General features: G+C 49.5%; 1 protein-coding gene across 8 annotated transcripts in view; it reads right to left on the bottom strand.

Moving 5' to 3' along the window:
* SHROOM3 (shroom family member 3) overlaps positions 1–12,376 on the bottom strand; it is a 322,222-nt gene that overhangs the window by 32,933 nt on the left and 276,913 nt on the right. For all 8 annotated transcript variants that reach the window (XM_073805368.1, XM_073805369.1, XM_019932753.3 and 5 more), the window contains 2 exons: positions 11,486–11,617; positions 1,919–5,078 (listed from right to left, as the gene is read on the bottom strand). In XM_073805368.1, coding sequence (XP_073661469.1) covers positions 1,919–5,078; positions 11,486–11,617 — 3,292 coding nt within the window. The remainder of the gene's footprint in view (positions 1–1,918; positions 5,079–11,485; positions 11,618–12,376) is intronic.

Below are 12,376 nucleotides of genomic sequence, written 5' to 3'. Positions count from 1 at the left end.
TGAAAAACAGCTACTGGAGGCTTATGGAGGATTGCCTCTATAGACTGTGTGTGTGTGTGTGGTGTGTGGGTTATATGGGGAGAAAATAATTCTGAAGAGAAAATATCTGGGAGGGAGCAGTATTTTCTCACAATGCTGTGCGTATGTGTGTTGCAGAAGCAGTGCAGCAGACAGATGCCTCAGACAGTAATGGCTAACTCTTCTCTGTCCGAAGCTGTTTCCTCCAACTCAATGCCTCCCCCACACAACCTCCAACTCTTTGTCAATATCCTGCTCATCCTTTATAGCCTGGTTCATATCCCTTCTCCTTCAAGAGATGCTCTCTTAGATCCTCTCAGAATTACTATCCCTCCCATAGCATATTATTTATGACCACTCCCAAAGCATTCACTATCCGTGTTAGTTATTTATATGTAAGTTCATAGTCCTTTGCTCAATTGTGAACCCCAGAAAGGCATGACCCTTATTTTCCTTTACGTTTCCTTTAAACCTATAAGCAGTCCTTTTCGTAAAACATACGCTCTACAAATGCTTGCTGAATGATTACATTCTCTGCTGGGGAAAACAGAATCTGAGAAGGGACAATGGAGGTGTATTCTTCCCTGTGGTAACATATACGTGAATTCCTCGCATCTTCTTACCCGGCAAGGGAACCATGAGGCAGGACATCGACTTGCAGTGCACGTGGAGCTTGAGAATGGGCTACGAATTAGGGGAATTGATAGACTCCTGCAGCCAGAGTGCTTGGGTTTTACTCCTAGCTCCGCCTAAAATTTCCAGTGGAAAGCGCCTCGTGATCTTTTCAGAGTCTGGAGACTTTATGAGAGAATTGGAAAGTCTGACATTCTCCTATCTCACCACGATAGTACACAGAAAGAGGCAGAGAGACATGGATTTGATATGGATAATATACTCCACCACATAGGATTATTTTGAGGATTAATGGGATAATAAACATAAAAGCATACTTAGTTGAAGGCCTGGAGCTCAATAACCAACAACTATCAAAGTCAATAACTATACTTATTTTGTAAATGCAAAAGTCCAATAGAAACAAAGAAGGTATGAAGCTAACGTCTTTAAAATACTGAGACACAGCCTCTATTGCATGAACTTAAAAAAAGAGAAAAGAAGCAAAACAAACAAAAAACAAAACGCAAAAAAAACCCCGAAAACAAAAAGATAACCCCTAAATTTTCCTAATCTAATTCCTACACTGAGAAGCGGGTGACACTAAAATGAAATTATTATATATATATGTATATACTATATAATACATACATACTATATATGTATGCGTGTATATATATTACATACACTTGTCTTCCCAGTATCCCCAGGGAATTGGCTCAAGGACCCCCCCACCCCCCAGGGACGGATACCAAAATCCACCTGATGCTCTATACTGATAAAATGGCATAGTATTTGCATATAACCTACACACATCCTCCTGTATACTTGAAATCATCTCTACTTACAATCTAAATACTACGTAAATAGTTGCTGGTGTGCTGGCAAATTCAAATTTTGCTTTTTGGAACTTTCTGGAATTTTCCCAATATTTTCCATTCCAGTGCAGAACCAGGAATACGAGGCCTACTGTGTGTGTGTGTGTACACATATACATCTATACCCACTGATACACACTCATATATATGTATAGATATCTATATTGGTATACAATACATGTATCTACATAAGAGATCTACACAACTGTATCGATATCTACGTACTATATATCTGTATCTCTGTAATGATCTCATCAGACAGGGGCACTGAGAAAGACAGCACCTTATGAAAACGAATGCTACTCTCTTGCGTGTAAAAGGAAAACGAAGGGGAGAGGAGGGGTTAGAGAAGTCGCACTAAGGCTTCCAGGATGCAAGGGGCAGTGCTAGGACCCGCTGGCTGCACATACCTGGCGCTTGTCTGCGGTGGGAGATGACCGTGACCTCATGTGGACAGGGATGGCCTGAACGCCTGAGCGCTCCAGCAGGTCCTCGGCCGACATGGACTTCCCAGCCCTCCCGGCCGCGGACCCCCACGGGGAGGGCTCCCCAGGGGTCCTGTCCAGCCTCTGGGGGCCCTTTGGACCGCCGTTAGCTCCACTGAGCAGTTCTCTCGGGGCTTGGTCTCCGCGGCGCCGTTCCCCGAGGTGGCGGCCGCCGGCAAAGGAGCTGCTGCGATCTCGGGGGGCCCGTGGCGGCTCCGCGCCACCCCCTTCCGCGGTGGCCGGCGGGAGGGCGGTCTCCCTGCGGGGCGGCAGGGTGGGCTCCCGCAGAGAGGAGAGACTGGAGGCAGCAGCGAGGCTGGGGCCCTCGGGCGCGGCCTGGAGGTAGGCGCTCTGGACGCGCTCCCGCAGCGGCCCAGGCTCCTGGAGGCCGCAGCCAGCGGCAGCGGGCCGCTTGCCGGTCTTGCGCTGAATGTAGTCGGCCAGCGCGCTCTGCTGGAACTGCTTCAGCTCGGGCCCCGACAGGCTGAGGGTGGAGCAGGCCCTGCCGTCTCGCTCGAAGATGCGGCGCCGGTCAGCCACCGAGCTCTCCGCGAACTGCAGCCCCTTCCTTGGCGGGCCCGGGGGCGCCGGCTCGGCCTCCTCCGAGACCCCCACCTCATGCATCTTCTCGGGCTCCGAGTACGAGCGCTTCTTCTGCTCAGGGGTCAGGTGCCGGCGCGGCCCCCTCCGGGTGGCGGGGGGCGCGGGCCGGGCAGGGTCGCCCTCGGCCGGGGTCACGCTGTGCCGCTCGCGCGGAGTGTGCGGAGAGGCGGAAGTCGGCGCTTCCGGGCTCCGCAGCCCCACGTGGGCGGAGGCGGGTCGCAGCCGCCAGGGCCTGGCAGCTGTGGGCGTCCCCGGCTCGAGGTCCCGGCGTCGAAAGGAGGTGGCGCCCAGGACGCGGGACTGCGCATCCTTGATGCTGTTCCGGTAGGCGCGGCTGAAGGGGGCATCCTGCACGGGCGACTCTGGCGTGCGGGGCCGGTCATCGGGCCACACGGCCTCCTTCTCCGCCTCGCTGAAGAGCTGGAAGGTGCTCTGGCTGCGGAGCAGGCGAGCGTCCCGCCTCAGCTGCTGACCACACGGCTGCCAGGAAACCTCTTCCGACTTCGGCTCCCCGTTTTTGCAGTGCGGCTCCCCATTGCCTAGGGGTTCAATGGATTCGGAAAAACGGATATGGGCCTTTGTCTCCTCCAAGTCATTCCCCGAAGTATTAGAAGTTGGGAGTGTCCGGTTGGGCCTGTGGTTATAACCGTAACTAGAGCTGCCCGCACTCGGGGGTCTCTGGCTCCCTTGCTCTCGCTGCTCGATCTTGGAAACCTTCTCCAGCACGGAGCAGTGGGGCTTCCCATACTGAAAGCCCTGCAGAGCCGAGGCGCTGCTGGAGCTGAGCCTCCTTCGGCCCAGACTGGATGTCTCCTGCGGGGGCGGGGAGGGCAGCTCTTCATACCTTGGGTCTGAACTGTGGAACGAAGCCAAGGCACTGGTTCTCCCCTCAGGCCTGGGATAGGAAACTGACCTGTCCAGCTGGCTCCTGTGATCAGGAACAACAGTCCTTCCAGAGTCCTCTGCCTTGGTGCTGACTGTACAGGTGGACGTGCCTTCCAGGTAGATCTCCTGGGCTCCCCCTCCTAGATCCAGGCTGCTTTGCCTTCTTAGACTCTCAGGAATGTTTTGGAGGGAGGAGAAGGCAGATGTGGTCTTGCCAAAGTTGCCTGGCATGCTCTGGCCCAGGCTGCCTCTGTCGAACCTCCGTCGGAGGTTGGCATTGTGGTCTTCATGGAAATCCCCCTCCCAAGGCTCTGAGGGCAGGAAAGATCTCTTGTCTTCACCCACTTGCCAGGCCTGAGCCGGAGTGGATTGGAGGCTGTGGTAATTAGAATATTTGTTGCCCTGCGTGCTCTTTCTCTCACTGGGATGTGGGCTGTCGCCTTGGAGAGGTGTGAGAAGTCTCTTCAGGGAGGTCTCCTCCTCCTCGTTTTCAGGCACTGAGAGGAAATGGACTTTGTAGGGGACACATTTGCCTGAAACTTCAGGTTTCCTCTCTCCCGGGGACACTGAGTCATGTTCTAGGGGCTGGCAGAAGGCAAAGCCAGGCCTGCTAGATCCACTTTGGTTCCCATTCTCATCAAGGGCAGCCGTCTTGTCGCAAGCTCCCTGCGGAGCTGGATACCCGCCCTCCTTGGCCAGCGCAGGGTAGAGGGTGCCGTTACCACTCACGGAAGGCCGGGGCACTTGGGCAAAGTGTGGCTCCAGGGAAGGTACCGGGTAGATGCCAGTCGGCAGCAGAGGTTGGCCAGGTTGGGCCTTCTGGGTGTAATTATGCTTGGGCTTCACTGGGGGGCTGTTTTCTGGACTTTTCTCCAGCACAGTATGCAGCTGTTCCTCTATGAAGGGAGATTTCAGGGTGCCTGCAGAGTTTGCCTGAGGCCGGCAGAACCGTTTCTGATCAAGGCTAGACCAGGAGCCAGGCCGCTCTCGCTGCCGAAAGGCCGCATAACTGTCACTCCGAGCTGGGGGCAGGGGCGCACCCACTTTAGGAGGCAAGTTGTCCACGGTGGTCTCCAAGGAGCTGGGGCAGTGCTGGCTCCAGGAGGGGGGTGGTGCTTCCTTGCCCCGGGGAACACTATGCCATTTCTCATAGCCCTGACCATCTGCCAATGCTCGGGCCTCCTTACCTTGCAGGAGCAGGCCTGAAGAGTTCACCTCATACTCTGCTGAGACCCCCCTCCGGGGATCATAGACTGTCTTAACATAGCGAATGTCTGCCTGCCTCATCCCTTCTAGGAGGCCACCTCGAGCAGAAGTGGTGTCCACGGAGCCTGAACGCTCCCGGCCAGAGATGCCGGGGGCCGGATATTCGAGGATGCTAGAACTGGCGGAGAAGGAGCTGTAAGCCGAGTCTCTCTTGTTATGGAGGTGGCCAAGCTGCTCAATGCTGCTGGTAGACTTGGCCGGGGAGAGAGGGTGGCAGGGCGGGCATCCCCCGCTGGGCTCCAGGCTGTCCGTGCTCCCCTGGGAGCTGCACCGGTCGGGGCTCCGCCTCAGATAAGCATGGTCATAGCCGGAGAGGTCCCTGGTAGAGGAGCTGGAAGAAAGGGAGGCAGAGCGGTCAGCAGGGAGTCTGTATCATTCCGCAGGCTTACAGGCACGGGACCCAGCCTATAAACGTACCCTTGGGAAAGATGTTTGGTTTCTGGAAGGCTGGGGGGAAAGGGCCATATTTGGGCCTTGCTCAGCCTCCCTGCGTGTCGTCACTAGGAGTAACTGCCCAACGCCGCAACCCACGGGCCGCTCATCAATCACCCAGGCTCGCCGAGGGAGAAGCGGGCAGCACGAGGGGGCCACTTGGACACGGGCGGCACACTGACGGGATGTGCTCCATGCCAGGAGTGACATTCTGCACATGCCAAGAAATGAGAGAGGTGGGCGAGGAAGGAGGAGGGAGAGTGACGGAGACCGACATTTTATGTCCCTTGGGGCGTCTGCGGGGAGAAGGGGAGAGCTTAGTAAGAGACCAGGCACGTGAGTGGGTGAGGGCGACTCTGCACGTGTCCTCGGTTTTAGTTAATATCTTTCCTTTGTACAGAATTGGAGGGCTACTCCCTGGCCATCTTCCTGGAATCTCAACTGTACCAGAGACAGTTTGTTTGTGGGGAGAGAGCCAAACAAAACTGAAAGAGAGAAATACTGAGAGAATATTATAGAGTTAGAAGAAGCGGATGAGAGAGAAGGAGAGGCAGGCTGGATAAGAAGCTTTAATCATAGGAGACTCTTGGGTGCTGGGAGCCAATCACCCACGGACCACTTCCCAGAATCTGGGCAAAGCCTCATACACTGGAGGGTAAAACCTCCTTCACCAGCTCGTCTAGGTGATTTTCAGAGCCTGCCTGGGGGAGGGGCAGTGACTCTCACTCCTGGCATCATACACCCCAGAAAGTTGCCATAAGACAGAATTACTTATAATTAGCTTTAATTATAAAATCAAAATAGACTTCACCCCAGCATGTTGGGGGAGAGAGGACATGGACATAGGAAGGAGTAAGTAGCTCAAAAATCAAACAGCAGTCTCAACAGTTCAACATTTGGGACTCACTATTCTCTAAAGAAGAGAAAAGAAGAACTAAGAGTTCTTGCCTGAGGTTTTCCATTTTTAAATGAATAGGCATGTAAACACTATTAAAATTCATGGAGCTGTTATGATATTTCTAGATCTCATGTAAGTAAATATGGCGTCTTAATGGCTGAGTATGCGATAATGCTTTGTGGCTGGACTGTCTCCAGAGTATATGGGAAGAGACTATAGAAGGATCACCTGCTGAGTCAAAACTGGTGCTGGAATTCAAGGAAAAGAAGACTAGATTTTCAGCAACTCACCCTAAGAATAATTTTCTCTAGCAAGGGAAGTGAACTTACTGAATGGAGCATCCTGCTTTCGGAGGGACGGGTATAAATTCAAGGGAGAAAGGAAGGGAACAGCTCCTGAGCCAACCAGGTTAGGGAAGTCAGTCCTGGCACCCAGTGGCATGGCATATGTCACTGCCAGTTTTCACTCCCGCTCCCCTCTAAATGAAGAGGCTGTGTTGAAAATGCACATGACACGGCTCAGTTGAGGATAATCCCATATGACCCGCTTGTGCTTCCCTTCATCTCCTCTAACAGAAGACTCAGAGCTAATACTCTGAGGGCACATGGAAGCAGTAGACCCCACAAGGGCTGTTTTGCTCATCAATTCCATGCAGGTGGTAGACACTACTTAATCCTCCTCCCAACTGCTAAGCATTTTAGCAGTCTTTCACTAAAAGGGTAATTCAAATCTAATTTAGGAGCATGCAAAAAAAAATCAAAGTGAATAAACTGATGGGTTTACTGTAACACTGTTGAGTGGGAGGAAATGCCACCACCAACATATCTCAAAATACAGATGGTGGGCTTCCCTGGTGGCGCAGTGGTTGAGAGTCCGCCTGCCGATGCAGGGGACGCGGGTTCGTGTCCGGGTCCGGGAAGATCCCACATGCCGCGGAGCAACTAAGCCTACGTGCCACAACTACCGAGCCTGCGCTCTACAGCCCGCGAGCCACAACTACTGAAGCCCGCGTGCCTAGAGCCCATGCTCTGCAACAAGAGAAGCCACTGCAATGAGAAGCCCGTGCACCGCAACGAAGAGTAGCCCCCGCTCGCCGCAACTAGAGAAAGCCCGCGCGCAGCAACAAAGACCCAACACAGCCAAAAATAAATAAATAAATAAATAGATAAATAAATAAATGACCCATGAAATACATTCCCACGTCAGGGTCTCAGGGCCTTTGTACTCGCTGTTCCCACAAAAAAGGAATGCTCTTCACCTGGCGCAATCCCTTCCCCTTATTCAAGTCTCCGCGTCAGAGAAGACTTCCTGCTACTCACTGAAAAGCACCTCTTCTGTCCTTACTCCCTGTTACTTTGCTTTACTTTCTTCGTGGCACTTACCACTACTTGACATCACATCACCTCTGTTTGAAAGTATTAATATTTTCTAAATACTTAAACCACAGCAAAAAGCACAAGTGTATGCAAACATTTCCTAAAGTGTACTCCCAGAATATTAATTGCTTAGGTGACCAAATATGTTTGGAAAATACTGGGCTAGATGACTTAAATAATTGTAATTACTTTAAGACTCCTGAGTCCTTAATAAACTCGCTCATGTGATGTTCTTAAAGGAAAATATACTAAGCAGTGTTTTCTAAACTTATGTGACCCTAGAAACTTTTGTGACCCTAGGATTATTATTCCATGGAACACACCTGGGGAAACAAATACAGCAGGTTGGGGGCTTTTTATGTCTCGTTCAGTCTTGTACCCTCAATAATCAGAACTTATCTGAGACGTAGTGGGTATTCCACACATATTTGCTGAAGGAGTGAATCAATGAACACATACTGGTTCTTTAGTATTTTGATACTGTTATTTCAGCCTCTTAGGAGGGGACCAGACCACATGACTTTTCAAGGTTTCTTCTAAAGTACATAGGACTTTAGAAGTCCTAATACTTTAGGACCGTTGTGAGATTTCTGTATGACAGCAAAAAGGCAGTGACAAGGACCTGACAGAAAGAGGCTGAAATACAATTTCGGTGGAATTCCAGATCCAAGCTAGCTTGCGGGCAGTGAAAATTAAGTCTCCAGTCTCTCTGAACTTCTCTCTCCCTCTCTCCTCACTCCTGCCCTTCCCCAACCCTAGAGCTCCCTCTTTCTCCTGCTTCTTAATGAGAAGCAGATCCACACATTTAGGTAATATTCCTGGTTTCTGGAACTGTCAGAAGGCTGTCAGAGGAATGCCGCCCACCAGACCACTAGATGCCACTGTGTTCCTCAGAAACGTGCCAGGAGAGCTTCTCTGTCTACAGCTGCCAAGGGCTGACCCTCTGAGCAGAACTCAGAGCTGCAAGACCGAGGCATGGAATGAACAGAACACAGGATGCTCTGGGCTGCAGTAGGAGCTGGGTAACCCGAGCTTCCCTTTCTCCCTCTCTCTTCCTCCACAGAGCTTTTGTGCTGACGGTCATTGTGTCAGCGGGAGGCTGTGCTGAAGCTTGAATTAGAGGACAGACTGGTAGGTACAGTACCTACCAGTAGGTAGGTACAGTACAGATCCACCTGCCTCTGGAGGTTGGGATGAGGAGGAAACAGCAGGTAGAGAAGCAGAACCTTCAGAATATTGCACTTCTGATGCCGACGCCATCTTTCTCCTGAGGCCTCTTGGAGCTCACCTTAGTTACTGTGAGCACTTACTCTAAGCACAGTCGTCTTATTTCTGCCTTTGGACAAGCTTGTATTTTAGGTCACAGTATGACTTCAGATTTAGGGCCTCCTAAGGTTAGCGGTTAGGAGGCTCCAAAGGGCCCCACTGTTTAGGGGTACCCTGTTAATACACTCCTGCATTTTATAAGTGTGTGCCGGTTGATGCCATTAACCTAGTCCATTACTAGGTTTCACTGTGCCTCTGACAAGTCTTCAGCCTAATTATTATAATTAGTTTTCATAGTTACTGAGTGCTCACTATGTTTCAGGAACTACACTAAATGTTTTGCATATGTTATTTTGCTTAATCCTCACTACGAGCCAATGAGATCTGTATTATGAATTTCATTTTACAGGCAAGGAAACCAAGATCAAAGAGGTGAAGTGATTGGCTCAAGCTCATGCAGTAGGTGGTGAAGTGGAGATTTAAACCGAGGTCTCACTTAGAAGCCCAAGTAGCTCACCACCGTGCTGTCCTTCCTTCACACTCTTAGGCCCCTGCATCTGACCTTCTAAAGGCCTTCAACACCGCTGTGCCCACAGAGCAAAAGCACTGTGCCCGCATGGGGCGTGGGCACTGCTGGCAGCTCTGTTCCCGGAGCACACATGGCTCAGATGGTGAGAAGAAATTCTTTCAGGGTTATTGGGAGGGACACGGGCAAGGGAGAGGAGTGCCTGTAACAAGGAGGGTAACCAGGAAGGTATTCTAACGTGGAGGGAGCCATGCCCACCAGTCAGAGCTCTAGGATTTGGCCTTTGGTTTGACCAGACATGAGTGTTAGGGGTTCTGAGTCCTCGCCAAATGCGTACCCACCGCCTGGTAGTTAAGGAATCCTTCCAGAAACATCCTCCACTCCCTGGCACAGACAAGCCCTTGCATCTCATTTGTATGCGTGACCCATATTACCTTGACCTTCCTACCTCCCTACCATAACCTATATATCCAAGTACTTCCAAAAAAGTGGTAAGTGACAGAGCCTGCCTCCCTGGGCTCAGAAGATGGATTCCAATTTGCATGGCTCCAAGTCTGTAGTAAATGTAGGGGCGTCCTGACTTAGTTCTTTTTTTTGTTTGTTTTTTTTTGCGGTACACGGGCCTCTCACCATTGTGGCCTCTTCCCGTTGTGGCCTCTCCCGCTGCAGAGCACAGGCTCCCAGACACGCAGGCTCAGCAGCCATGGCTCACGGGCCCAGCTGCTCAGCGGCCATGGCTTATGGGCCCAGCCGCTCCGCGGTATGTGGGATCTTCCCGGACCGGGGCACGAACCCGTGTCCCCTGCATCGGCAGGCGGACTCTCAACCACTGCGCCACCAGGGAAGCCCCTGATTTAGCTCTTTAATATAAAGAACTAAGTGGGTGGTCAGGCTTGGCTCCCTTCTCCCCAGTCCCCTTCACTTGTGTAAGGTCTGATTACTATAATAAATCCCTTCTCCTGTAACACCCATGATGGCTTTGCTTTTCCCTGACTGGGCCTTGACAGAGTGACTAGAAAAGCAGAGGAAGAATAACTAGTATAACTGGTGTAGAGGAAGTATAGGAGATTACATGCAACGGCTTTGAAACCTAGCTTGGATTTGAGTCTTGACTTGGGTACTGATCAAATGTTTGACCTTGGACAAAGCCATCTTTCCAGCTTCAATGTCCTGTCCTGCGAAATGGAGTTAAGAACACTGTATCTGTTTCAAGGGCATATAGGAAGGACCACACGAGATGATGTATACACTGAGCAATCCTCAGTGTGTTAACTGCTTCGACTGGAGCTAAGCTGGATAAGTGGTTTTAACAGAAGGAGAAAAACCAACTGGGGAGTTCAAATACTGAATAAAATCATTCAGATAAAAATCAGATACAGAGGAATGGATAAAGAAGATGTGGTACATATATACAGTAGAATATTACTCAGCCATAAAAAGGAATGAAATTGGGTCATTTGTAGAGACGAGGATGGACTTAGAGATTGTCATACAGAGTGAAGTAAGTCAGAAAGAGAAAAACAAATACCGTATACTAATGCATATATGTGGAATCTAAAAAAATGGTATAGATGATCTTACTTGCAAAGCAGAAATAGACACAGACATAGAGAACAAACATATGCATACCAAGAAGGAAGGGGGTGGGATGGGAGGAATTGGGAGATGGGGAATGACATATATACACTATTGATACTATGTATAAAATAGATAACTAATGAGAACCTACTGAATAGCACAGGGAACTCTACTCAATGCTCTGTGGTGACCTAAATGGGAAGGAAATCCGAAAAAAGAGGGGATACGTATATACGTAGAGCTGATTCACTTTGCTGTACAGTAGAAACTAACATAACATTGTAAAGCAACTATACTCCAATAAAAATTAATTAAAAAAACCAGATACATATTTGAAGAAAGGACATTAAGCACTGAGGGAGGGAGTTGTCAGTTTTTCTAGTATAGTGTTATAACGTGTAATTGAGAAATGTCTGACTGAGAATCAACAGGCCCCATAAATATCTCAAATGAGCAGTCAGTGTTCAAAATAATCCTGTCCTCCCTTCATGCCAGTCTAGCCCAGGATATGAAGATGACTCGTACACCATTAGGGGTTTTAAAAGGATGAGGATAGTGGGAAGAGAGACTTAATACTCAAGATAAGTATAAGAAAACAGTCTTTTCTGGGAACAGGACATTTGAAAGTAAGAAGCCCCTGGGTCTCAGCTGTGGCCACTTACCTGGAATGGTAGCTCTGGGGCCAAGGAGTGCCAATCGTGCCCTGAGATATCTGCATCATGCTGGCATCGGGTTGGTTCTCCCCAAATTTGGTTGAATGCCAAGAATGAGGTCGGCCCGCAGGTTCACTGCGCCTGGGGAAACACAGGAGAGGGACCCCCAGTGTTAGGAGCAATCTCAGCTGATCGCTTCACCAATGAGATTTATGGACTTGGAAGCAGAGACTGCTGTATCCTCAGAGATGGAAAACAATCAAGTAAATACTGGAAAATGGATCTTACTGCTCACTTCTCTTAGTAACCATTGTTTTTTTTTCTGCTTTATTAATATGTTTATTTTCCCTTTCATTTTGACATGATTTCAGTTACATAAAAATATTGCAAACTTAGTTTAAAGAATTTCTGAATAAACCCTAGTGCACTGTTGGTGAGAGTGCAAACTGGTACAGCCACTATGGAAAACAGTATGGAGTTTCCTTAAAAAAATTAAAAATAGAACTAACAGTATGATCCAGCGATCCTACTTCTGGGCATATATCCAAAGAAACTGAAATCAGGAACTTAAAGATATATCTGCACTCCCATGTTCATTGCAGCATTACTCACAATAGCCAAGATATAGAAACAACCTAAGTTTCAGTGGATGAATGGATAAAGAAGATGCCATATATACATACAATGGAATATTATTCAGCCACGGGAAAGAAGGAAATCGTGCCATTTGCAACAACTTGGATGCATTATGCTAAGTGAAATAAGCCAGACAGAGAAAGACAAATACTGAATGATTTCACTTCTATGTAGCATCTAAAAAGGACGAACTCAGAAAAACAGAGTAGAGTGGTGGCTATCAGGGGTTGAGGGGGTGGAGGAAATGGGGAGATTTTAGTCAAA

The sequence above is a fragment of the Tursiops truncatus genome, chromosome 5 (genome assembly GCF_011762595.2).
Source record: "Tursiops truncatus isolate mTurTru1 chromosome 5, mTurTru1.mat.Y, whole genome shotgun sequence".
Lineage (NCBI taxonomy): Eukaryota > Metazoa > Chordata > Mammalia > Artiodactyla > Delphinidae > Tursiops > Tursiops truncatus.
The sequence above is the reverse complement of the archived record's forward strand: the minus strand, read 5'-3'. Positions and strand labels throughout refer to the sequence as shown.